The 26,834-nt window shown below is 43.2% G+C and overlaps 1 protein-coding gene across 13 annotated transcripts in view; it reads left to right on the plus strand.

Annotated features, from left to right (window-relative positions):
• LIFR (LIF receptor subunit alpha) overlaps nucleotides 1-26,834 on the plus strand; it is a 94,610-nt gene that overhangs the window by 45,155 nt on the left and 22,621 nt on the right. For 12 of the 13 annotated variants that reach the window (XR_014517228.1, XR_014517229.1, XR_014517230.1 and 9 more), the window contains exons 3-12: nucleotides 4,924-5,047; nucleotides 9,132-9,277; nucleotides 11,280-11,443; nucleotides 12,050-12,224; nucleotides 12,797-13,060; nucleotides 14,798-14,930; nucleotides 17,008-17,171; nucleotides 19,441-19,577; nucleotides 20,564-20,744; nucleotides 25,379-25,449. Coding sequence is in view for 6 of the 13 variants with exons in the window: in XM_083465775.1 (XP_083321901.1) it covers nucleotides 4,924-5,047; nucleotides 9,132-9,277; nucleotides 11,280-11,443; nucleotides 12,050-12,224; nucleotides 12,797-13,060; nucleotides 14,798-14,930; nucleotides 17,008-17,171; nucleotides 19,441-19,577; nucleotides 20,564-20,744; nucleotides 25,379-25,449 (1,559 nt within the window). In the remaining 7 variants the exon portion in view is untranslated. Of the gene's footprint in view, nucleotides 1-4,923; nucleotides 5,048-9,131; nucleotides 9,278-11,279; nucleotides 11,444-12,049; nucleotides 12,225-12,796; nucleotides 13,061-14,797; nucleotides 14,931-17,007; nucleotides 17,172-19,440; nucleotides 19,584-20,563; nucleotides 20,745-25,378; nucleotides 25,450-26,834 lie in introns of all 13 variants that reach the window. The other variant, XM_083465773.1, reaches the window with a different exon arrangement.

Genomic DNA, 26,834 nt, shown 5'->3' on the forward strand with positions numbered 1-26,834 from the left:
TTCCCTGCTGGAGGAGCCACCGTCCAGCCACTGCCCGCCTCCTCCAGCCCCATCGGCAACACCGTCCTCCCTAAAAAACTGGGAAACGTGGGGAAGCTTTGCACCACGGTGCCGGAAATGCTTAAGATTGCCCTGGCTCCTTCTAAGCTTGGAGATACTGCTTAGCTCAGAGGTTTTCAACCTTATTGAGTCCACGGCTCCCTTGACCAATTACCTTCTTTCTGCAGCACCTCTGTGGGGCTCGGGAGCCCAGTTATGTCACTCCTTGCCTGCAGAGCTGGCGGCCTCTCACCCTTTTCAAACACCCTCCCTTGTGGAGTGTTTCCTCAGCCTCCTCTCCTCTGCACTCTGCTTGGGTCTCTGAATCTCTGAGCTGCTCCGCCTGCTCCAAAGAAAGGTGTCTCCTCACACTGCCCCACAGGAGACCGACAAGTTCCCCCTGGACTTGTCTATCCATTCCCAACAGCAAGGGCTGTAGGCTGGCTGGCTGGGCTCCCTCACCCGCTTGCTTGCTTACTCTGAGGCCGCCTCAGCTCCTGGCAACCAGCACCCCCTGGCCAGAGGCACCATTCACCTGTGGAGTATGTAGCCAGGGCTGCTGCAACAAACAGCTGTGCAAGCCTTTGGGAGGCAGAGATGTGAGAGGGCACCAGAAGTGGGAGGGAAGGAAAGAGGGACAGAGGCCAGTGTTGTCCGCAGCACCCCTGACCGTCATTCAAGGCACCCCAGGATGCCATGGCACACTGGTTGAAAACCACTGGCCTAGCTAGTTTATAGACTTAGGCAATATAATTAAGTACAATAGAAGATGAAGAAAACCTGGGTAATGAATTAAAAATATAATCAACATTAGAAAACAAGAAAAAGGAAACCAACTACAGTGGTACCTTGGGTTACAGACGCTTCAGGTTACAGACTCCTCTAACCCAGAAATAGTACCTCGGGTTAAGAACTTTGCTTCAGGATGAGAACAGAAATCGTGTGGCAGTGGCACGGCGGCAGCAGGAGGCCCCATTAGCTAAAGTGGTACCTCAGGTTAAGAACAGTTTCAGGCTAAGAACAGACCTCCGGAAGGAATTAAGTTCTTAACCCGAGGTACCACTGCACTACACTGTTTTTTTTTAATCTTATTTCTGTTTTGTAGTACTAAAAAAACTAAAAGTTGCAAGGGAAAAGCCTTTGAGTTACGTGGGGAGCAAGGTGAACTTTCAGTACATCCTCAGTTGTTTTACTCCCAGCCTGCCTCCCCCCCCCCCCAAACCATGAAACTTTATTCAGTGCAGCTGAAGATTGACCACTTGGATTATAGTCAAGCTTCTAGCTGTGTTTAAAAGGAATGAGGCATTTTACAAGGCGCAAGAAGCCAAAACACATTCCTGTCCAGCCGTTTCCCTGGGTTGAGATGCTTGGTGAATGCATTCTGTAGCAACATATTGAAAAGATCAGGCAGCTGTCCTCATGGGTATAAAGGACACTCTTTTTTTAGCTCTTAAACAAAACTGAACAAAATGGTTTTCCTGGCTTCATGTCAGAAGTCTCCATGTGGCCTAGTTTACAGAAGGCAATTCTCTATGTGAAGGCATCCCATATTTGAAGGGTTAACTGGTCCCAGTCCTGGCTTAAATATAAATAACGATATTTATGGAGGAAGGGCCAAGGGTCCATTGATTGGCTGTGAATATTCTCTTGTTTACTTTGCATCCACTGTGCTTTGATTTCTGGTTTGGGAAGCAGTGGGCACACAATGTTGGCCACAATCCATATGGAATACTGTGTTTTGATGAGCTTCCCCCCTCAATCAGATTCAGTCCCAATGGAGAAAAAGAACAGCCCAGCTATGTTTTAATTATCTATTAATTATAATGTTGTTATTTATTTTCATGGTACAGAAGATAAATTCTGAGAACACAATTATTACAACAGTAAACAACAAATAACATGTCCTGATGAAATTACAGACTTTTATCATGCCATCATACCCAGCTATGTTTTAAGCTGATGGAGTGTACATGATCAAAGTCAGAATTTAGACATCAGATTGACAGCAGGTCACAAGCCTTCCTCGCTATAGTGACATGCATTTTATTTCTGTTTTATTTTGCAAATTTAAAACCACTTCAAAGCCCGAGGCCATCAAAGTGATGTGCAGCAAGAATCTTAAAATGATATCTATCTCTATATACAGACACAAACAAATTCTAGAAACAAAACCATTTCTACTCTAAAAACAATTAAAACCATACTGAACTAATTTGGGTTGGAGCTATATGTGGAATGGGAGCTGAATTAACCACTGTACTTTTTCTTAAACAAGGTACAAATATCAATTGGTTCCTTTAATTGAAGAAAGTTTCAGTTCTAGATAAACTTAAAGGAACTTTGGCGCACACAGATGAGATTTCACATAAAGCAGATAGTAAAATACTTCCTGTATTTTATTCTACTTTTTGGTTGCGGTTTGTGGCTTGGTGGTTTGTGGTTTCTGCTACAATATAGCAACTTGTCCCGTCCCCCCATTAGTTACCAGTGTTGGTTGGTATTTAGAGTCCAAGCAGCAACTTCGAACCCTTTTCAGCCCTGGGGACATTTGGAAGTCTTACGAAACTGTTGGTGGTAGAATGGAGATCTGTTCAGGGGCAGAGTGAAAGAAAGCGAAGGGTGGAAGAGAGAGATTGAAATGTTCATGTGAGGGGAAAAGTAAGGCCTCTTTAAAGGGGCCCAAAGCTTTTCTAAGGAGAAAAGTGCCACCTTAAATGCTCAAGAAGCTTGCAGTCCTGGCAGTGGATGGACATTAAAGGTTTAAAATGGTGCCAGTCAGCAACAATTTGTCTAAATTGAAATCGTGGAGTTGGAAGGGACTCTGGGGATCATCTAGTCCAGTGGTTTTCAACCTGTGGGTTCCCAGATGTTGTTGGACTACAATTCCCATCATCCCTGAGCTCTGGCCTTGCTAGCTAGGGATGATGGGAGTTAACAACTGGGGACCCACAGGTTGAGAACTGCTGATCTAGTCCAACACCCTGCAATATGCAGCTGTCCCTTACGGGGATTGAACCAGCATCCATGGCATTGTCAGCCCCATGTTCTGACCAACTGAACTATGGGTTTTAAAAATGCATCTTTCTAGGTGAGTAAGGGGGAAAGAAATCCACCTGTCTCTCGAACTCTTCTGATGGGAGCCTCACACCCACTGGAACTGCTTGCTTAGTAACTACAAGGAGGAGAAAAAGTAAAGAGTGCTATTTAGGGTTCTCATACCATGGCTTAACACCTCTAGAAGAAGTCCAGTGTTCTTTTGTTTACCGTATTTTTTGCCCTATAGGACACACCGGCCCATAGGATGCACCTAGTTTTTTTGGGGGGGGAAATCAAGGGATTTTTTTTTATTTCCCCCCCAGGTTTGCGCAGCCATCCCCAAGCTAGAAGAGGGAGACGGAGCGCTCCGTCTCCCTCTTCTGCCTTCAGGGACAGCTTGCCCCGCTGTCCCCCGAGTTTGTGGGGCTGGCGGGGGGAGAAGCAAGCTTGCTTCTCCCCCCCCCCCAGCCTCCAGATCAGGTCGGGGAATAACGGGGTGGCGGCGCTCCGCCACCCCGCTATCCCCCGAGCTTGTGGGCTGCAGGCTGCTGCCCGCAAGCCTTGCGAGCCCGCGGGACATCCCGCCGGGCTTGCAAGACTTGCGGATAGCTTCCTGAAGCCTGGAGAGCGAGAGGGGTCAGTGCGCACCGACCCCTCTCGCTCTCCAGGCTTCAGCGAAAGCCTGCATTCGCCCCATAGGATGCACACACATTTCCCCTTCATTTTTGGAGGGGGGAAAGTGCGTCCTATGGGGCGAAAAATACGGTACTTCAAATTTACACATAAGAGAGGATGATCAGAGATTTACACTGGAAGGAGACAATCGCCTGGGCCTACCAGGTGTTACAAATCAGCTGGCTAGGAATGTGATGGAGTCTCTTCTCCAGGCCAAAACAGAGGTATCTTCTCAGGGGTGCTTTGTTACATTGGGGCACCCCCGTCCCCTCTTTTTGGCTACCTATTTCCCCAGCCCCCCCCCCAACCTCCCATCCACTTGAATTTAGCAGCAGGAATGGTTTGGGCTATGTTGCTTTCCAGGCTTCCCAGTGGTGCATGTTGCTGCCAGTTACCGAAAAGGGGAGAGGAAATGGAGTTTGGCATGGTGTTGACGTAGCATCTGGAGGGTTGGATTGGCTCAGGCTCTGTACCTGCACTGCACCAAGTTCCCCACTGGCTTGCCCCTCTCCTTCTCAGTAAATGGCAGTGACACAGGGAGTTAGGAAGCCAGGTCTGGACCACAGCCAGTCAGTTGTTGCTGGAAATTTGGGTGGGACCCATATATTGCCCAATCCTTCATGGAATAATTCTGTATGTGTGTGGCCATTTCCCCCCAAGTCAAATTCCTTTAAAGCACCATGACTTTAGGCACTAAAATAATTAGAACTGTGTTTACTTGTTCAATAATCGTTTTTTATTACAGCTTTCCCCAAAGAATCCTGGAAGCTAAAAGAATATGGCAAGTGGGCTGAGTATTATCACTTAGGGATCACTAGCACCCTCCTCACAGTTGCAGCTCGCAGGCTTCCCCCAGGACAGGGAACGACTATCCAAACAGCTTGTCCATGATGTAAATATGCTTCAAATGTGTTTGGAATATTTGAGCATCCTGGCTAGACTGCTAAACAGCTGCAAGTGTTTTTTAAAGTTTCAGACTGTCCTTCATTTCCTCCTGTTAGGAAATGTGTTTGAAAACAGGAATGTCGGATTGAGTTTGATTTTATTTCGGATTTCAGAGCATGGATTTCTTCTGTTGTTCCATTAATGTTCAATTATCTATAGGGGGGGGGAAATAATAATGATACTGTTCAGTAACATTCATGTTCAACCTCATTTGTGTTCTAATTCCAGATCCGTCACACACGCCTCAGAATTTGACATGTGTAACACACGACTTCAAAACGGTTATCTGCACATGGACAACTGCCTCCACAGCTAGTCATGGAGTGGAGTATTCTTTCTGTCACAGTGGCAGGTAACACTGATTTCCTTTCCTTCTTGGGCATGATGCCCTATAAGCTATGTTCCTGGGTGAAATTTGTAGTCATTGTTTAGTAAGCTGGAGGGTGGAAGAGCCATAGCTCAGTGGAGGAACATCTGCCTTGTGAGCAGAAGGTCTCAGGTTCAATCCCCAAAATTTCCAGGTAGGCCTGGAAGAGACTCTTGCCTGATATTTTGGAGGGCTGCTGCCAGTCAGTGTAGACAGTCCTGAGCTAGATGGACCTAATGGTCTGACTCAATATAAGGCAGCTTCCAGTGTTCCTAAGCTGGAGTAGAGAAGAGCTGAACTATAGATCCACAACTTGGATCTCATCACTGTCATGAACCCCGGAGGTGGCTTTAGGCCTCAACCCCCCAAATCTGCAACATACAGTGGTACCTCAGGTTACAGACGCTTCAGGTTACAGACGCTTCAGGTTACAGACGCTTCAGGTTACAGACGCTTCAGGTTACAGACGCTGCTAACCCAGAAATAGTGCTTCAGGTTAAGAACTTTGCTTCAGGATGAGAACAGAAATTGTGCTCCGGCGGCGCGGCGGCAGCAGGAGGCCCCATTGGCTAAAGTGGTGCTTCAAGTTAAGAACAGTTTCAGGTTAACAACAGACTTCTTGAATGAATTAAGTACTTAACCCAAGGTACCACTGTATAGAAAAGCAGTGCTGGCTTGACTTACTGCAGACGATGTTAGTTGTGGAAAAGGTGGGCATGGCTTGTGAGGAATAGCCTGCTGGTTCAAGTCTGACCTATAGGCTAGGGTTTCCCCATACCTGTTTTGACCATTCCTTCTCTTGGGAAACATACTCAAAACCGGCCAAGCGCCAACCAGGAAGAACAAACATCCAGGGCTCCCCCCCCCCCCCAGTTCTGGCATCTCTCAGGTGAGCACCATTGCCATTCTAAGAACGAGGGAGGTGTTCATGGTGAGTTCTGGGACCTCTTTTTCTAGAAAAACAACACTGCAAACTTCCAAAGATAAAGATCATTGGAACAGATCCATTTGGCCTTTCCCATAACTTTCATCCCCATCCACGGGCTAAACTCACCCAAGCGACAGCAATAAGGCAATGTGAGGATACCTCTGCATTATCAACAAAATGGCCAAGTCGAGACAAGTCAAGTGTGAGGTCAAGTGTGTTTAGCAAACAAGCCACAGCACGGTTGCCGAGCAGCCCGACTTTGTCAGATAAGGGCTTGGTTCTGATTAAATCTCTTGCTACTCGTTCCACTGTATGACACTGAGCAGGTGGAAATGGCGGTGAAGAGCAATCACAGCAGCGGAAGAGAAACTTTGGTGTGAAGTATAGGGAATACTTAGTACTCCTGGCATCTTATGGACACCAAGTTATTTCCATTCCTATGTTTTAATATGACTTTATTGTCAGCATCTTTTGTAAGCCGTTCTCAGAACCTTTTGGGACCAGAGCCATAACTAAAAGAGAGCCAAGGAGCTGAATGGCTATATGCAGCCCATGTTGAGGGGTGAATCTGGGACTTTCTTACATGCACATGTATGGGCTCTTACCTAGATATGACAAGAAAAGTCTAGGCCAGAGTCTGCTGCAAACCCCATCTCATTTGTCCTATCAAACAGGGTGGATTTGATTTAAATCAAATTGATTTAAATCACTAGTCAGTAAGACTTGATTTAAATAATTTTTTCACAGAAAGACTTATTATTGCTGGTATAATCTTAATATTTACAACCAGATGAAGGTTTCATTTTTGGAATAATAAATTTTCAGAGTAGCTTTTACAGTTATATAAAAAATTACTGATTTGGTTATACTATTAGAAATACATAGACAGATAATTATGAAATTATTGTGAGGTTTAATATGTTAAGTGTTTATATTTGGACGACTTTTCTTCCGTACTTTCTGCTGGAAGGAGAAAAATAATCATTTCCTTAATAACAATGTAAACCATTTATTTAACTAAAACAATAACATTATAGCATATGTATACATGTTTGTTAATTGATGTGGTTAAACAGGTTTTTTTTATTAAAAAAAACTTAGACTGAGTTTTAGCACACATGAAAAACTTAAAACAAATCCTTATTTCCTTTGGACTATAATGAAACTTAAATAGAAAACAATCTTTAGGAACATTTTTCCTCAAAAGCATTTTATTTTAAAAATCCAATTTAAACCAAAAAAAGTCAATTTAAATAAACAATTTTTTTTAAATTTATGTTTTAAAATCAATTATTTTTATTCACGCTATCAAACCAGTCCATGGGAAGGGTGTGCAATTCAGTCCAAAGGATCTATAAACCCTTTCTGAGGACTTTTCGAGTGCAATATTTACAAGCTGAACAAGGTGAAATATTTACTGAGGGATTGCTCGCTCTTTTTTCTTCCTGGAACACTGTAAAACTGCTTGAAGAGCAGCTCAAAAGTACAGCACCTGGAGGTTTTGGTTTAAATGCTTTTAAAAATAGTGTAGGGAAAGGGGAAAAAATGTGTAGGAAGCTCCCTGTGTAATTGTACATATATGAAGGGCAATTGTATGTCTTTTAAAAAAGGCTCAGCAGTACAAAAAAAAATGATATGTTTCAGCACTACAACATTTTCTCCCCACAATAGGCCCTTTGTATGTAAAATTACATAAGAAACTGTGAAATGGCTTCCTTTGCTTTTTTCCAAATATTTTAAAAATGTTTTTTTACATTGTGTGTCAGGGCTGCATTGTTCAAGCAAGTGAAAGAGAACAAGGTGCTGTACGTATACCTCAATTTGTTTTGTTTTTTAGTGTGTCGCTGTTATGTACTGAAGTTCTCACCCTGGGCCAGTAGGGGAATACCGTAGATAGTTATGCAAATAAGGGATCGAAAGTGACGTTCAGTGATTGGATAGTTACAGAAAGTTGTTACAGTTGCATTGTACTGGAGCTCTATATAAACAGGCTGACTGAACCCTTCAGTTCAGATCTGTCCTGGCTTGTGAATAAACAAGAGCTGTTTGAAGAATTGCTGTGTCGTCTGATATGTTCACCCACAACTTAACAGTCGCCCCCCCCCTGCAGATTTTTTAAAGGACTTCTCTGGAGTTATCCTTAAAAAATCTGCATGAGAAGGCTGCAAGGCCCACTTCAAGACATCCACAAGTGGAAGCAAGTAAAGACTGAGATAGATTTGCCCATCCCTTGCTGTGCACCCTGAACTATGGCTCCCATCCCCAGATATTAGTATGGGGATAGCAATGACGGGTGGGGGGGGGGGAATAACTTGGGATTAGGGGGTCCTAATACTCACACGTGCACACACCCAGCATTTTGCACGAGTTTTCCCTGGATCTCTTTTGGGATTCAGTTAATCACCGTGATGAAATAAACATAGATTTTATTCCTGTGGCAAAATTTTCTGTGGCTTCTTCCCTCGTTAGCTGCTCTGATTTAAAAGCAAAACAAATGAAGGAGACAGCTGGAACATTTTGCCGCGTAAATGCAATTTCTGCTTTGTTCATACATTTACAACAACACACATTAACATTTTAAACTTTCGCTTTAACACCGCTAAGTGCATAATTTGGGTAGCGAAGGTGTTTGCTCATACACAGTAAGTTTCAATTCTGAATTATAAATTGTCGCAACATGTTTGATGTTTTATTCTGTTTAATCTTCTTGTTGGGAGCCGCCCAGATGGGTGGGGTATGAATAATATATTTTATTTTACAGTGGTACCTCAGGATGTGAACGGGATCCATTCCGGAGCCCCGTTCGCATCCTGAACATAACGTAAGACGCAACAGCGAGTGCACGGGTTGCGTTTCGCCACTTCCGCGCATGCGTGTGACATAATTTTTACAGCGCCACGGAGCGCAACCCGAACGCATTCAACCTGAAGCATATTTATCCCGAGGTATGACTATTTTATTTTATTATTTTGGCAGGCTTTGATATGGAGATACCAAGAGAGGGAGGATGGCGCCCTGCAGACTACTCTGTTGTTGATTTTGCTGGTCTTCCATGAATATTTCTAAAATGCTTGATTGCAGCCTGTCCCTACCTGAGTTGTGACATGACTAATTTCATCTTAATTTCCCCCACCCCTCCAGGACTTCCTGCTTAACAACAAAGGAGAAAACGGCGCAGATTGATAAACTGATCTCATTTGCCTCTAATCAAATAAAGATATCCACCGTGAGTCAGTCTGGAAAAGTGATAGCCGAAAACACATTTGAGCTGACTGATAAGGATATTGGTAAGCTTACGCTGTTGTTATACAAAGTCTGGCCTTTCTTCTACACTGTTAACAAGCTGGCTCAGCTGATGACATCTCAGTTCATCATTAAGTCAAGATACATCCAAGCCTTTGAGTAGCTCACAGAGCCTTTGCATCTCTCCTCTTTGCTCCAAGCTCCTATAATAAGTTAGAGCACTGAAGTTTCCTTTAAACCATATTTCCTTTAAACAGAAAATCTACAATACACCCTGTAGGTCAACCAATGAGGTAGAAGCTATATTTCACCTAAAGGCCTAGTGTTTGGATAGGGGATCTATGGCCATCCATAGGTTGTTAGACTCCCTATTTCTATCAGGCCTAGTTAATATGATGAATAATGTTATAGCTCTGAGAGCCATATTTTGGCTCACTGTGATGTGTGGACCAGGCATGAGCCTATATAAAAATGTAACAGACACATTGGACCTCTCTATCCACATGGAAGGTGACTGTTCCTGGTCTTCTGACTCATACACATGTGAAGTGAAGCAGGGTGGCTAACAAGCAGAGGGCCTCATTGGTGGTGGCGCCTCAGCTTTGGAGCAGCCTCCCCAGATAGGCTCTCCTGTGTGTCTTCTCTGTGATATTTTTGGCACCAGCTGACAACCTTTTTATTCATCCAGACTGTACAATTATTTTATGCTGTGTCTGACACAGATGGCAGAAAACCTTCTTCAGATTGGTTTTTAATGATGTGGATGTAATATTTTGCTTGTAAGCTACAAAGCTTGTTAAGTTACAACCCGGGTAATGTTTATTGATGGGCAGGTATACATATCTGATAAATAAATACAAAATTAGTGTGCAGCCATTCCTTTTCTCAGTCTCTTTCTCTCACTCAGGACCTAGGGTGTTGCATAAAAAGTTATATGTTGGAGTTTTAAAATTTGATGGTCTCAGATTTCAATGCGTAGCACAAAGTGTTTGAGTGTGTTTGTATGTAATCATCATATCCCCAGAAGTATAGTCCGCTTTGGGGCTTTGCCCCTCATAAAACCATATTGCAATTTCTGTTTAAAAATTGAAAGGGAGAGTTCTCCATGTTGAGAATACAGAGGTTGTAGGATTAACTAGAAGCGATTTGCTGTCTTGGAATTCAGCCAGGCAGTAATCTTCCACAAAAGCACCTCATCTTTCATAATAATTTGGCCTCTAATTATATGTTTGGAAGCAGCCCAATATTGTGTGAGCATAAAGCGCTCTCTCTTCGCCACTGCTCTTTCTAGCTTTTGAAACAGTAATGTTTGACAATGCTGTAATGTTCAACAGTACAGGTTTTTCAGGGTCTTGCTATATAAGAGCATGGCTTGGACGCTGCTGCCTGCCTTGAGGTACTTATAGCAGATCTAAGCTGAAAGAGGCTATTGTGTTCTTTGAGTGCAGTCTGGCCAAAGCTGAGCACCTGCAAATTCCATAGTCGCCAACCATGTGCTTAACTCCCTTCTGTTGGAATCTGTGGAACTTAGCTGTCCTTAAAACTTCTCCTGGATTGTGCCCCTTTTTAATAGGAAACTTACTGTAGGGCAGGGATGGGCCAACTTCAGACTAGTGAGATCTACTTTATTTTTATACCAGAAGATCCACCTGGTGCATGGTTTCTCCCCCCCCCCCTTTAAAGTACCGGTATATCCTCAGTTGCTCTCATCAGCTGATACATTCCTTCTGAGAGTTGCATCAAGCTGGCTCATGTAAAGGGTCAGGCACACTGTGAAAAAATACACATTGAGGAAACCTTAAAAAAAACAAAACAGTTTCGGGGGGGAATTCATGTTTTTCCGCACTGGACAATAAGTGGAACTCTACCTTGTGGTAGAAAAACAGCTGAGGGAATCCAACCTTATGAATAAGCACAAAGGTTTCATGTAAATAATTTTTTAAAAACTCAGATTGGGGAGGAGAAGCAGGAATTATGTGGTGCGACTGTTATTGGCACTAAATTAGTTCTGAATTGGGTTCCTGTCCCTTTCTCTTCCCCACACAGCCTTTGTCCCTCCCACCCCAGTGATTCACAACCTGACTGCCAACTTCTCAACTGACATATTGACTCTGGAGTGGTACGATGGCGGCTCAGCCTTTCCAATGGAGATGGAAGCTACTTGGCAAATTCAGATCCTGCGTAAAGATCCCATGGAAGAAGTTGCACTAGTACGTGGTCCATCTCTCTCTCTCTCTCTCTCTCTCTCTCTCTCTCTCTCTCTCTCTCTCTGTGTGTGTGTGTGTGTGTGTGTGTGTGTGTGTGTCTGATGGCCTATCTCTTTTTCTCAACTTTATATTCCAATGCTTTCCAAAAAATGAAGTGCCAATTGTATTGCTTGAATTCATTCTTTGTATATGTAGAGATTGTGGTTAATGTCAGATATGGGCTAGGAAGATCTGGATTCAAATCTCTCTCTCTCTCTCTCTCTACACACACACACACACACACACACACACACACACGAAACTCACTAGGTGATCTTGGAACAATTGTGGCCTGTCAGCCTAACCTACTTTATATGGGTGGAGAAACACACCAAACAGCATGTCAGATTCATGCTCAATTCAGTTTCATTGAATTGAGAGCTTTTTTCATACACTGCTTAGAAGTTATTGTAATTAAACTGAGTATATACATTGTTTAAATAAATAAGTAAATATCTGCAGCTTATTAGCCAGAATCTTAAACCTAATCTGAAAATAAAAATAGGAAGCTGAAATGTGCAGGTTTTCTATACACACAGGCACACAGTGACATTTCTTTTACATCTTTAGGAGACCTATCACTCCAACTTAACTCGTGAGGACAGCCTCCTCCGGTGGAGATGGAAATCTGACCTGGATTTTCAGTGCACCACACACTATGTCAAGATCCGCTGTTTTTTCCGCGAGGACACATATCCTGGGGACAAGAAGTGGAGTGAATGGAGCCAGCTCGCAAATATTCCCGGTAAGATGCTCAAAATGGGAACAAAAATTGTGAGTCCTGATCCCGATGCACAGGATGATTGGTGTGTTGAATGAATGAAGGGTGCTGCAAAATAAGTTATGTTTCTATGATTCTGTGAAAACCCTCAAGCATCCCTCAGGCGAGGGCTGGTGACCTCCTCTTGCAGATTTGAGAGTGTATTGCCCTCCTTTTTCACAATGTAAATGGGTAAGCAATATTTGTTTGCCTGACCGGGTATTTCGGAACATCTTGCTGGGGGAGGGGGCGCTCCATATTTTTGCTACTGTATTGATTGACAAAGGACCCATTCCCTTTTCCTGAGATGAAATGAAACGACTCCTCAAACACACAATCTGTAGAGAAAACGAGGACAAAGAATGCAGTTGTTTGAAAACTGCTGATTGGAAACAATTCCTTCCTCTGTCTTCTGGCACACTTTCTTCTCGTCCCTGCTGCTTACCTCAGAACAATTCCTGAGAGATTGTGGCTACAAATGTCATTCTGCTGCTGTTGCTGAACTGAACTTAAATTACCTAGAGGATGTGGTCATCCCTGTTCCTTTCTGTTTTTAGGGAATGATACGGGCTCTTACAGAGCAGTGTTTCCTCAAGACAGAGTGGTGCCAGTAGGTTCCAATATGACGTTCTGTTGTGTGTGGAAGAAAGGAGAACACCTGGACTACCTGACGTATGACATTCAGGTCTTGAATTACTCTCGACTCTCCAACTGGAGCGTGTCAGGCCACGTCCAAAACGCCATACCTGGGGGTTCTGGCAAAAATGTAGTTTGTCGACTGGATGGGATTAAATATGAAGGAAGCGTTCTCTTTGCTGGCTGTAAGTATATAAACTTTCAGAATGGTCGCTTCTCTAGTGATAGCTGCAAGTAACATCTGAATTGGGAGAGGCTGTGAAAGCTCTGGATTGGTGGTTGAATTGGAGAAGGCCCAATAAATTGCATGAATCCTGGAGACTCTTTGGGTGGGGTGGTTCTTGTGTCTGGGAGATGGGCAAGCTTAGCTGTTCTGGATTGGGTTTCATTCCCTCTGAAGGAGCATGGGGATAACTTGGGGATCCTCCTGGATATACAGGTGAAACTCGAAAAATTAGAATATCGTGGGAAGGTTCATTGGTTTCAGGAATTCAACTTGAATGGTGAAACTAATATATGAGATCGACTCATGACATGCAGAGTGAGATGTGCTTCTACTTCTCAGAGGTCCAATCTTGCTCAATTTGCAATCCTTGTTTTGCTGATTTCATTGAATATTCTAATTTTCTGAGATTGTTAATTTGGGGCTTTCATCAGCTGTACGCCATGATCATCACAATGATAACAAATCTAGGCTTGACATATCTCGCTTTGCATGTCATGAATCTATCTCATATATTAGTTTCCCCTTTGAAGTTGAATTAGTGAAATAAAGGAAGTTTTCCACCATTTTCTAATCTTTCACCTGTATCTGTGTGACTAGAGGTCCAAGTGCCCCATGTGGCTAGCAGTTCCTTTTTACCAGCATTGTCTGGTTCCCCAGCTTAGATGGGGATAGACTAGCTACTCTAGCCCATGCGCTGGCAACCTTGAGGCTAGATTACTGTAATGTGCTGCCCTTGGCTTGGTTTAGAAGATCCAGCTGGTGCAGAATGTGGCAGACATATTGCCGGGGTGGGCATCTGGTTGGCAACATTGGACGCCATTGCTAAAACATTCATACTGGCTGCCCATCTGCTACTGAGCCAGGTTCCAAGGGCCTTGTTTTATTCTACAAAGCTCTAAACAACCTTGGTCATAGGTACTTCAGGAACCGCCTGAATCCTGATATTCCAGCTTGATCATTGAGATCATCTGCAAGAGCATTGTGAGCCGTTCCCTGAGCTGGCGAGGCTCAAGTTTAACAAAAACAAGAGACGGGGCCTTTAGAGTTGTTATTTTCTGGAATGCTTTGCCAATAGAGATTCAGCAAGTGCCTTCTGTTTCAACTTTTAAACACCCAATGAAAATCTTTCTGCTTCAAAGAACTACACAAATTTTAGAAGGCATCTGAAGGCAGCCCTGTATCAGGACATTTTAATATGTTTTTGTGTGTGTTGGAAGCCTCCCAGAGTGGCTGGGGCAACCCAGCCAGATGGGTGGGGCATAAATTATTATTACTATTACTCAGTGGCGTAGCGTGGGTTGTCAGCACCCGGGGCAAGGCAAGTAATTTGCGCCCCCTAACCTGTGGATTTCCGCCCCCTAACCCTAACCCCCAGATGTTGCGCCCGGTGTGGCCGGCCCCCCCCTGCACCCCCACGCTACGCCACTGCTATTACTATTACATATTTCCATGATAGCTAGCTGGTTTCTGATTTCTTCATATGTTTTTTATTGCACGATTTTATGTGCACTTGTTGTAAACTGCTCTCATATCTTTTGTGAATAGTAGTATATAAATAAATAAGCAAATTTCAGAAGAGACCTTCTGACTTAAACACTAACTTCTGAAGTTGAATGTTGAAAAGGGTTCAGCAAGTGTGTGCATGTATATTTTAACTGCTAACACACACCCCTCCTTCTTTCTTCTTTCCTTATAGACCCTCCTGATGTTCCTCAGAATTTTAGTTGCGAAACCAGGGACTTGAAAAAAATAACCTGCTCTTGGAAACGTGGAAGGTCCACTTGGTTATTCGGCCCACCAAGAGGAACACGTTACAGATTTTCTGAAAGGTGAATGTTAACGGTCTCCTTAAACATGGTACAGTTTGCAGACATGTCTTGTGAGATACCCTTTTATGGATAAAAAGTGCCATTTGTTTTAAACTGCTTTTTAAGTCTACAGAATGGGGCTTGTCTAAAAACAAGAAATCTAAAATCCCAGCAGTACTGTGTGCTTGTGCAGTTCATAGTGCTATATGTACCACATATCTGAACTATGATAGGTGGAAATTATTGGTGCTTATTTTTTTTTTTGCTAAGCTCAGGATCAGAAACAAATCTCAGGGAGTTAGTAACGCTCACCTTAGAGGAGAGTCGAACATGAGAGGCCCCTGAATCCTTCTGTAGCTCAGATGAAGTTGTCATCATGAGAAGACTTAAGGAGGGAATCACAGGAGAACTGATTGGTTGGAACCAGTGGCCACCCCAAAAGGAGACCCAGTTAGCCCAAGGATCCTCCACAGAGGAGAAGCTGTTTGCCCTCTGGTCCAAGTTTTCCTTGCAGATGGCTATTCAGTCATCGTCACAAACCAACACAGCAGCTCTCTCAAAAACACACACACCCTCCCCTCCTTGGAATAAGAATTGCCCGTGGGGGTTAGATTTTGGCTACCACCATTCCCCATCTCCCACCACAAAGTAGATATTCAAAGTAATGAATAGAGATACGGAAGTAGCCACCGAGACCATGTAACACCGGTCCTGAAAGACCTACGCTGGCTCCCAGTTTGTTTTCGAGCACAATCAAAGTGTTGGTGCTGACCTTTAAAGCCGTAAATGGCCTTGGCCGAGTGTACCTGAAGGAGCGTCTCCACCCCCATCATTCAGCCCAGACACTGAGGGCCAGCTCTGAGGGCCTTCTGGCAGTTCCCTCCCTGCGGGAAGTGAGGTTACAGGGAACCAGGCAGAGGGCCTTCTCGGTAGTGGCGCCCTCCCTCTGGAATGCCCTCCCATCAGAGGCCTTTTAGAAGGCATCTGAAAGCAGCCCTGTTTAGAGAAGTTGTTAATGTTTGATGTTCTATCGTGTTTTTAAAATTTTGTTGGAAGCCCGCCAGATGGGCAGGGTATAAGCAATAAATTATTTTTTATTATTATTTATTTTCTCTTTCTTTCTTTCTTTCTTTCTTTCTTTCTTTCTTTCTTTCTTTCTTTCTTTCTTTCTTTCTACTTTTCTGAACTAATGCTATGGGAATGAAGGAATGTCTTCCCATATCTGAATAAGGCACATCAGAGGTGCCAACTTGAATAAAAATTGGGGCAGCCCAAGTAAGCCTACCCTGCATAATCATTTGAAAGGCAACTTCCGTCAACTTTGAGGGACCACGGCACCCTCAAATATTTTATTGAGGGGGGCTCAGCCCTGGAGGTTGGCCTCTATGAGGCACATCAAGTCATCTCTTAGGTGTGCAAAAGGCAGCTTCATATGTTCCCATAGCTGCTGCTTTTCTGGCTGTGTTGACCTCTCCACCCCAATCCCAGCTGCTGCTTTTTCCTGGCCTTGTTCACTTGAGTGATCCTACCCCATCAGAGAACAGAAGTATGCCCTGATGACATCTAGTCAGTCAAACTTTGCTGTGCGGTAACAGCACTTAGGACAATATAAACAACAACAAAATCGTTGTGCCAAAAAATGGTTTAAAAGATAAGGCCCTCTTGGCAATGCTGGGAAGAATTCTACGAAACCTTTAGTAGTCAAAATCTAGCCACTGCTAACAAGGTCCCTGGGGCTCAGCTAAGTTTTTAATTTGGGTTTACTTAGTAAGAATGGAGGAAAGGAAAAATGAAGAGGAAGTAAATATTAAAAATATTTTGTGAGTACATTAGCTGAGCCAAGATAATTATTCTGCATCCTTAAAAATGAAAGTAAAGATGTACTTTTTACAATTGGGGGTTTAGTTGAGAGGAACCCAGGACTTCTAGGTTCTTTCACACTTAAATCCAACATCTTTTCATGAACGTTCCCCAATTTTCTTAAAGCTGATCTGACGTAATCTAACTATATACATCTTCAGCAAATAACAATTAACTTTTTATCAAAGGTATTGCTTGGATATTGATCTTTTCCCCCCTTTAAATTTTAAATTTGCAGTGTATCTGGGATTAATGTTTCACTTTTCCATGCAAAATCCAACGTAGAATATAACTATACGATGCAAGTTCTGAACAACCAGACAGTCTATAATTTCACAGTCCAAGCTTTCAATCATCTTGGTCAGTCAGCAACCTCCCTCTTAATTGATATACATCGTAAAGGTAAGAATCTGTTTCTTGGGCTTACTGTATTTTAGAAGTTCCCATTCAGTAATCCGTGTGCAACCCTATGATCATTTTACGGTGGTGCCTCGCAAGACGAAATTAATCCGAGTCTCTTCGTCTTGCGGGTTTAATCCGAGTCTCTTCGTCTTGCGTTTTTTTCGTCTTGCGAAGCACGGCTATTAGCGGCTTAGCGGTGTTAAGAAAAAGGAAACAAACTCGCAAGAACTCGCAAGATGTTTCGTCTTGCGAAGCAAGCCCATAGGGAAATTCGTCTTGCGGAACGACTCAAAAACCGCAAAACCCTTTTGTCTAGCGAGTTTTTCGTCTTGCGAGGCATTCGTCTTGCGGGGCACCACTGTACAAAAAAACAGAGATATCCCATGTACGTATTCAATGTTCATTATGTAGTTCTTCTCTGCTCAGTCAGAACTAAAGCTTATTTTAACTGTTTGTTTTAACCGCTGGATTTAATCTGATCATTATAGGGGCATCCTATTCATATATTCAGGATGCAGGTGGCGCTGTGGTCCAAACTACTGAGCCTCTTGGGCTTGCCAGTCAGAAGGTCGGCAGTTCAAATCCCTGTAACGGGGTGAACTCCCATTGCTCTGTCCCAGCTCCTGCCAACCTAGCAGTTCAAAAGCACACCAGTGCAAGTAGATAAATAGGCACCACTGTGGTGAGAAGGGGAACGGCGTTTCTGTTCGTCATGGTCCTCCGTGTGCCAGTAGCTGGCCACACGACCCAGAAAACTGTCTGTGGACAAATGCCAGCTCCCTTGGCCTGGAAGCAAGATGAGCGCCGCAACCTCATAGTCTCCTATGACTGGACTTAACTGTCCAGGGGTCCTTTACCTTTTACCTTATTCATATATTCTCTAAGGCTGCCTTGAAATGGCCCTTCTAATTGGGCAACCTAATTTGCAGACCAGAAAATCAGGGCATTTCAGGCACCATCAGAGGTGAAATTCTGTTGGTAGGTGCCATTACTGAAATGACCTCATCGCAAAGTGTCATTTCACTATAATGGCACCCACCCACTGGTGGCAGCCGTGTCCTGTCCCAAAAATTATGTCCTTATATACCTTTATATTGGCCAGGCAATTGGTGGCTCCCTTCCGCCACACTCCCAACTCCAAGCCAGATGTTTTCTGTGGATCATTTTTTACTTGGTGTTAGGTTGTTCTGCCCTTGGGAGCATACTTCTGAATACTGGAATGGAGAGGAGCAAGGTGAGTGCAGGGCAAACACACCAGCAGAACCTATCTGAGGTTGCTGCCAGGATGTTTGCATCCTGCTGACCTCATTGCTCCCTTGCTGCTGCCCTTCTGTGTCCTGGTGTCCAGCGGTGGCTAAGGCAGGGAGAAGTCAGGCAAGCGATACTGCACCAAGTGGCTTACGTGATTCTCCCGTTCCCTGTTTCATCATTGCAACAATAGCCCTGTGCATTAGGCTGGGCTGAGAGACTGAACGACTCAAGGTCAACCAGCAACTTTCCTGACTCGGTGGGTATTTGAACAAGGGTGGATTTGATTTAAATCACTAGTCAGTAAGACTTGATTTAAATCATTTTTTATAGAAAGACTCATTCTTGCTAATATAATCTTAATGTTGGCAACCAGATGAAGGTTTCATTTTTGGAATAATAAATTTTCAGAGTAGTTTTTACAGTTACTGTATATCAAAAATTACTGATTTGGTTAAACTATTAGAAATGCATAGACCAATAATTATGGAATTTTTGTGAGTTTTAACAGGTTCAATGTTTTTCTGCTGTTCTTTATTGGAAGGAGAAAATAATCATTTCCTTAATAACAATTTAAACAATTTATTTAACCAAAACAATAACATTATAGCATATGCATTCATGTTTGTTGACTGATGTGGTTAAACACATGAAAAACTTAAACAAATCCTTATTTCCTGATGTATAGCCTTTGGACTATAATGTAACTTAAATAGAAAATTATCTTTAGATTTTTTTTCCTCCAAAAGCATTTGATTTTAAAAATCCAATTTAAATAAAAAAAAATCCGATTAAAATAAAAAAAATCTGATTTGTTTTACTTTTTTTTTCTTAATCATTCAATTTTATCCACCCTGATTTGAACCCTAGTGTCCCAAGTCCTCATCCAAAACTCTAAACCACTACACCACACTGGCCCTCCTTTAGCCCACCTTTCCGTACTGCACCTAGCACATGTTTGGCATGAAATAAATGAAAACAAGGATTTGTTTTTAACACTTTGCATCTTTTTTTTCACCAGTTCATCCAAGACCACCTTCTCGGTTCACTGTGAGGAACGAAAGCCCAACTAATGTCACTTTGTCATGGCACTTGGATGGCAATTTTAAGCAAATCAAGCTGCAGTGTCAGGTTGAAGTTATTTGCGGGGAGAAACAGGTAAGTGTTTTCTGGTTTGCCTTGTACACCAATGGCGTTTTATAATAACTGGGTTGTGGGGTTTTGTTGTTGTTTTTACAAATTTATAAGCTGCTTCACAGCCTAACACAAGTCAAAGCAGTCTGCAGCAATGTGAAATGTGAGATAAAGTAGAAAGTCTAAAATCAATCAAAACCTAGAGTCCAGCCTGTTCCAGTGTTGCCTCTTACCACTGGGTACCTATTGGCTGGGAAAGACCCGTGTACGATCCATGCCCATGTAATAGCATTCATCATTTGCAGAAAGCCCACAATTGTGGGATTGAATGCTAGAGGGAAGACAGTTTACCACATTGCTGCATTATATAAGAAATAAGCCTATAAGCTTCATGGGTCCAGAATCTATTCTGAACTCGTCTTGCTGCAACCTCCCTCCCTCCCCTTTTTTGTTCAATCTAAAGCACGATGTATAGAAATGATAACTGCCTCAAGGTCCATAAATAGCAACACCCTAGTGGACCCAAGCCCTAAGGAAGTTAGATTAGCTTCAACCAGAGCCAGGGCCTTTTCAACACTGGCTCCGGCCTGGAGGAATGCTCTGCCTCGTGAGACCAGGATCTGATTTCTTTCCGCAGGGCCTGTAAGACAGAGTTGTTCCGCCTGGCCTTTGGCTTGGAGCCAATTTAATCCGCTCAACCTCTTTCTTCTTTCTTCTTTCTTTTTCCTTTCTCCTCCTGTGATGAGGCTGCATTTTAATATTTTAATGTTTCCATATTTTAATTGTTGTATTTTAATTTTGGTTTTAAGTTGTATTCATTCAACTTGTTTTTATTATTGCATGTTAGCTGCCCTGAGCCCGGCCTTGGCTGGGGAGGGTGGGGTATAAATAAATATTATTATTATTATTATTATTATTATTATTATTATCACTTGTAGCAGTAATATTAATAGTGATTTATAGCAGCCCAGTACTTTTTGTCATAAAGAAATTTCATTTGTTTGTTTAAGAAAAAAAAGACCCTGAATGTGCTGCTGGATGGTGCAGAAAACTCCTTTTACACAACCTCCGTGAGCAAGTTGCGTCCCTACACAACCTACACTTTCAAAGTTCGCTGCTCAGCTGCTCCACCCCTCTTCTGGAAGTGGAGCGACTGGGTTGAGAAAACGCGGCACACAACCCTGCAAGCCCGTAAGTTTATTGCATAATGGGAGAATCCATGGCCCTCCAGATGTTGCGGAAGTGACATGTCCCATCAGGGATGGAGAGAGCTGGAGTCCAACAACATCTGGATCCCTGGAGTAATGGAAAATTCTGAAGTATAGGCTTCATCAGTCCTCTTAATGAGTCGGGAAAAGTGAGCAAGAAGCTTTGGGAAGACCGTTCAAAATCTATTCCTTAATGAAAACACACCTGGAATATACAAGTGTGAATTTTCAGATTACAAATATCTGCCCCCAGAGCTTCATTTTTTCTTTTTTGTACATTTTATAGCTTATAAAATTCTGAGATTGAAACCATAGCTCCAGTGCAAACTAAAATTGCAAGCTATCTTCATCGGTCCATTCTAAGAATTACAAAACTAACAGTTGCGTAATAAACTTACTGGAACCAATTAAAATGTTACAAAGCAGTGGGCAAGCCTTTGAGTTCATCATAACACTTTTTTTCTACACCCACCCTACAACCCCATGGGCAACCTTCCTCCGAAGGAAACCTCAAACAATTAGGGACTCTTACAAGTTGCTAAAAAAACAAACAAACAGGGGTCTCTATGACATTTGGGGTGAAGAAAATCCAGGAGACACCAGCCTGGCTGGGCACCATGACACAGTGTCCAGATTAGATGGTATTCTGCTCACACAAGGTTTGATACCCTTGGTTGAATCAACAAACATAGGTAGCATTAAAATCACAGATCATGCCCCAGTAGAAGTTACCCTTAAAATAGGAGAAGAAACACAAACCACCCCATCATGGTCCTTCAGTCCCATTCTAACCACAAATAAACAAATTGGAGAAAGTCTCACAAAAACTCTCAAACTACTTCAAAGAAAATGATATCGACAATATAACACCCCCCCCCCGCTATGGGATGCAATGAAAGTGGTCACCAGAGGAGCTTGCATAAAAGAGAAAACAATCCTTAAAAAACAAACCACCTCAAAAATTAGCAAAATAGAACAAGACATCATGGCCCTCTCATCATGCTACAAACAGGAGCTAAAAAAACTCCTTAAACTTATAGAACAAAAAGGGAGGGAACTAGACTCCCTAGAAATCATCAAAAGAATGATCAGCATTCTATACTCAAACCAACGCTTCTACGAGTGTGAAGGGAAAAACTCCACACTATTATCAAACAGGTGTAGGAAAAAATCACTCAAAACAAGAATACATTGCATCACCAAAAAAGACAGCAACTTAACATTCTCCCCCTCAGAGTTTTACCTCCAACCTACACACCTCCCATTACCCACCTGAGGAGGAAATCAGAAAATTCCTAGCAGGACTGACCATGCCAGCCTTAACTGATGCGGAACAGGAATTCATGGACAGTCCTATCACCCCGGAGGAAATAGATACGATCCGCAAAAGCCTGAAGCCACACAAAGCCCCAGGCCCAGACGGCTTTACAGCAGAATTCTATAAGAAATTCAAAGAAGCTCTGATGCCCTACGTGACCCGCCTTTTCAATGACATCATAAAAGGGGGCCCCATTCCTAAAATCTGGACCTCCTCCAATATAGTCCCCATCCCAAAACCACTCAAAGACAGCCTCAAAGTAGAATCATACCACCCAATCTAATTAATAAACCAAGACTACAAGATATTCACATTAATCTTGGCCAACTGCCTAAAAAAATCCCTACACAAGTTTATAGCCCCAGGCCAGACTGACTTTGTCCCTGGTCACGATATAACAGACCCCACCAGGAAACTACTGAATCTGATAGAACACAGCAAGGCAACTAAGCTCCCACTGGCAATTATGTCCCTAGACATCCTCAAAGCTTTTGATTGCTTAGAGTGGAAATACTTATTAGCAGTACTAACATGAAATTTGGTCCCAACTTCTTACAAACCCACAAACAAATATACTCCTGAGCTTCAGCAAAATGCAGGACTAGCAGTATAGACTCTAATGCCATAGCAATCCAAAGAGGCACAAAACAAGGATGCCCACTGTCTCCCTTCCTATTTATCCTGGCTCTGGAACCTCTAGCAATCCGAATCTGAGCAGCCACAGACAAGGCAGTGGAAATAAAAGGCAGAACCTATAAATCAGGGCTCTTTGCAGACGACCTAATGGTCACAACACCAGACCCCATAAACACAGCAGCCTCCCTAATCAGGGAACTCAACCTGTTGAGTGTTGAGGCTATGTGCTTCAGCACCCCCCTTCATACCCAAAAGGAATTCACCAACATCACCAAGATAAAAGTTTGCTGCACCATGTTCAGATACCTAGGGGTACAAATAACCAACAAATTATACCTCCACAACTACAACCCCTTGTGACGACAAATCAACGAAGACTTGAGGAAATGGAACAACACTGCAACTTCACACTCTGACACAATAGCCATGCTCAAAATGATCACCCTCCCAATCTGGATTCCCCCAGCCCAACTTCGCAAATGGCAGAAAAAATTACTCATTTGTCTTTTCACACAAAAAACCAAGAATAAGTCCCAAATACCTGCACTTCCCCTCTTCAGAAGGAGGATGGGGAATCCCCAACATAAAAGCATCCTACACCACCCACCAAGTACGTCACATAATCCCATAAATCTTAGAAGACGAGACGGAAAAATGGGTACACCTGGAGAGAGACACAATTGAAAATACCCACACCTCTGCATATCCATTTCTCCCAAACTAAGGAAAATCCCCACAACACATCACACAGACCATGCTTAAAGCATGGAAAGAAGAAGTAGGTAAACTGTCCCCAACCCCATTCCCACTATTTCCCCAGCACACCACCCACTATTTCACCATGCAGCACAAAACTTCCAGATAAAACCAGGCGAGCCAAAGGCTTATACTGCCTAGCAGACTTCTAAAAAAAATAAGAAACCCATATCGACGCAAGAAATACAAGACAAACTAGGGGACACCCAAATGTCCTGGCTAACATACCACCAATTACATGCCCTCTTTTAAAAATCCATTAGTAAAATCAGCAGCAACTAGGCCCTTGACAACCTTTGAAAACCTCCTAACAGCAAAGGGACATGGCAAAGGGATGGTATCCACAAGATACAAAATACTACTACAAAACCCCACAAATCCCCTCGACGCAATCAAAAAAACAATGGGGGAATGTCAATAGGCTATGAGATTAACCCCACCCAACAGACTAGAATGTGGTCTAAAACTCCCTTTAAATCCATATCGGCGAAAAGAAAAGAACTCACTCTGAAACTCACAGGTGGTACCTAACACTATGGAAACTAATGCTAATATGTCCAGGAACCTCACCAAAATGGTGGAGAGGATGCACCTCCACAGGTACATACCTCCACATGTGGTGGGAATGTCCTAAAATCCAACTCTTCTGGACATCAGTCATACAATAAATATGCAAGATAACTAAGCAAAGTATTAGAAGTCACCCCAGAACTAAGGGAAGATGGCCCTACTAAACATCTTCCAAGGTAGTAATGCCCACTCACATCATAAAGAGCTCATAACCCAGCTACTCTCAGCAGCCAGAAGCATCATAGCCAGACACTGGAGAGACCTGTCAGAAGTTAGTATGGACCAATGGTATCAAATAGTATGGGAAACATCCTTATTAGGAAAAACTAACCAATAAACTGAAACTGACACGGGGAGAAATAGAAGAAGACGCCTTCACCCCGGTATGGTTCCCCTTTATCACATACATAGCCCAACAAGACAACAAGGACCCGCCAATAGCATTCAAATCAATATGGCTAACCTGGTCCAAAAACACACACACTCCACTCACACACAAAAACAAATTTTATTTAAGCCAGTGGTCAGCAAACTTTTTCAGCAGGGGGCCGGTCCACTGTCCCTCAGACCTTTTTGGGGGCCAGACTATATTTTGGAAAAAAATAAATGAACAAATTCCTATGCCCCACAAATAACCCAGAGATGCATTTTAAATAAAAGCACACATTCTACTCGTGTAAAAACATGCTGATTCCTGGACCATTCGTGGGCTGGATTTAGAAGGCGATTGGGCTAGCTCCGGCCCCCGGGCCTTAGTTTGCCTACCCATGACTTAAGCCAATCAAAGACAACCGACCACACCCTAGAGCTAGGCCACCCACAACCTCTCTCACCACCAAAGAATTACAAGTGAATCGTAAAGAAAACCCACACCAAGTGATGCTGACACAAAACCCCACACATACACTAAGTAGAAGAATAGAAGCATTGCCACCCCACCCCACTCACAATTCCCCCTCCCCCTCTTCCCCCTTTTCTTCCTAACCTAACATTGTGAAGGGGAAAAAACCCACTTTAAAAAATATATAGCCATAACTCTTTTTTCCAGTTTGGATGAGGAGGGGAGGAGAGGTTTTTTGCCTTGATGAAAACGCCCCACTCTGCACTTTATAATAATTACAAGAGTCGATAAGACATTGTGCAGGCTTGGATAGGTTTTGGGATAAAGAAGTATCAGCTGTTTGAGATGTTTCTTCAATGTAAGAGTGCTGGAAATTATGAGTCTTCTTCTTAAGCAGCTGTCCCTCTTGGTCATTGTTACAATTTGGCAATTCTGTATACGTCAGCTGATAGCAACGGATATTTTCTTGAGTATAATCGAAACTCTCCTCTTCCAGCTCCAACGAGAAGTCTAGATCTCTGGAGAGAGAGAAGTCTTGATGGAGAGGCTGTAAACCTCTTTTGGAAGGTATGTGTACGGCTGCTGTTGCTTTTAATTTGTCCTTAAATTACTGGCTCCCAGACAATACTGCTTGTTGCTTGCAAACTTTGCTCCTTCTGAGCCAATTCACACAAGTCATTTTGCAGTGCAGTATTGGCCATAAGGTGAACTTTTTCCTCCGAGTCTCACGAAAAATGGTTTTGTAAAAAACAACAACCCACAATCCACGTGGTAAGATGGAAATTTATGGTATCATTATTGCTACATTTATAGTACTGGAATTTTGTTATCTGTATGCTCTTGAATTTGTTATATGCTGCTGTTTTTATTATTGCTGCTGTTATGAAATCTCGCAGTTGTTGATTTTTGAGTTGAATTGTTGCTTGGAGCCTAGGTCTTTTGTGTGTGGACACACAAATACAGTGTTGGTGGTGGTGATCACTGAGGGGGAGGCATCATCTTGTGATAATGCATACCTTTGCGAAGGTGGTGCGATGTCTTCTGCAAGAGCAGCTTTATTCTACTCTTGTTTTGTGAACTGTCTTGACAGCTTTGGATAATAATTTAGTACAGGACCAACCGTCTTGCTTGCCCCTTTTCTGTGTATTTATTTAGCCCAGGAGTGGGGAACCTGTGGCCTTCTAGATGCTGTTGGGGACTACAAATCCCATGATCCCTGTCTGTTGGCCATGCTGGAAGGCCATCCCCCACCCCAATACAGCACGCTTACTCATGTACACAGTTCCAATCACAGCATTGCCTGCAGTGTTTTGCTTTCTGCCTCACTTCTGGTTGGGTGGCCAACCTGTGACCTTGCAGGTCTTAGACTACAGCTCCCATCATCCTTTAACCTTGGCCCTTCTGGCTGGGGCTTCTGGGGATTGGGAGCCCAACAGCATGTGTCCAGCATTTTGAGGTCCGCAGGCCACACACGCTGCTGCAGTACTTCCACTTTCATTGGATTTGACAGATTATGTGCAAAACAAAGTTTTGCTCCCTCTCGCCCAACAATCTGCCACACTTTTGCATGACCAAGAAAGCGTCTCCTGAGAGAGACTATGCAGGCAAAATGGGCAGACTTGATTTTCAAGCTTTGGCAAGTTTGTGGTTGCCACTTGTGGCGGCATTTCTAAGTGTGCCCCTTTTAGCTACTCCCATATCAGTTAATGCCAACTCGCCCTGTGGGGAAAAGTTAAGCAAGGCATTCTCTTAACCTGTAGGAGTGACCAAGTTTGGAAATTACCTGCTCTTGCCTTCCATATAGCACATGAAAATAGCAGCACGTTATATTGCTTCCATCCCTAGCAAATGTCTGAGCATACTGCCTGGGAGCCAGCCGTAGGACTCAGGAGAGCCAGTGTGGTGTAGTGGTTAAGAGTGGTAGACTCATAATCTGGTGAACCGGGTTCGCT

This window comes from Podarcis liolepis, assembly GCF_965112155.1.
Source record: "Podarcis liolepis genome assembly, chromosome: 11".
Classification (NCBI taxonomy): Eukaryota; Metazoa; Chordata; class Lepidosauria; order Squamata; family Lacertidae; genus Podarcis; species Podarcis liolepis.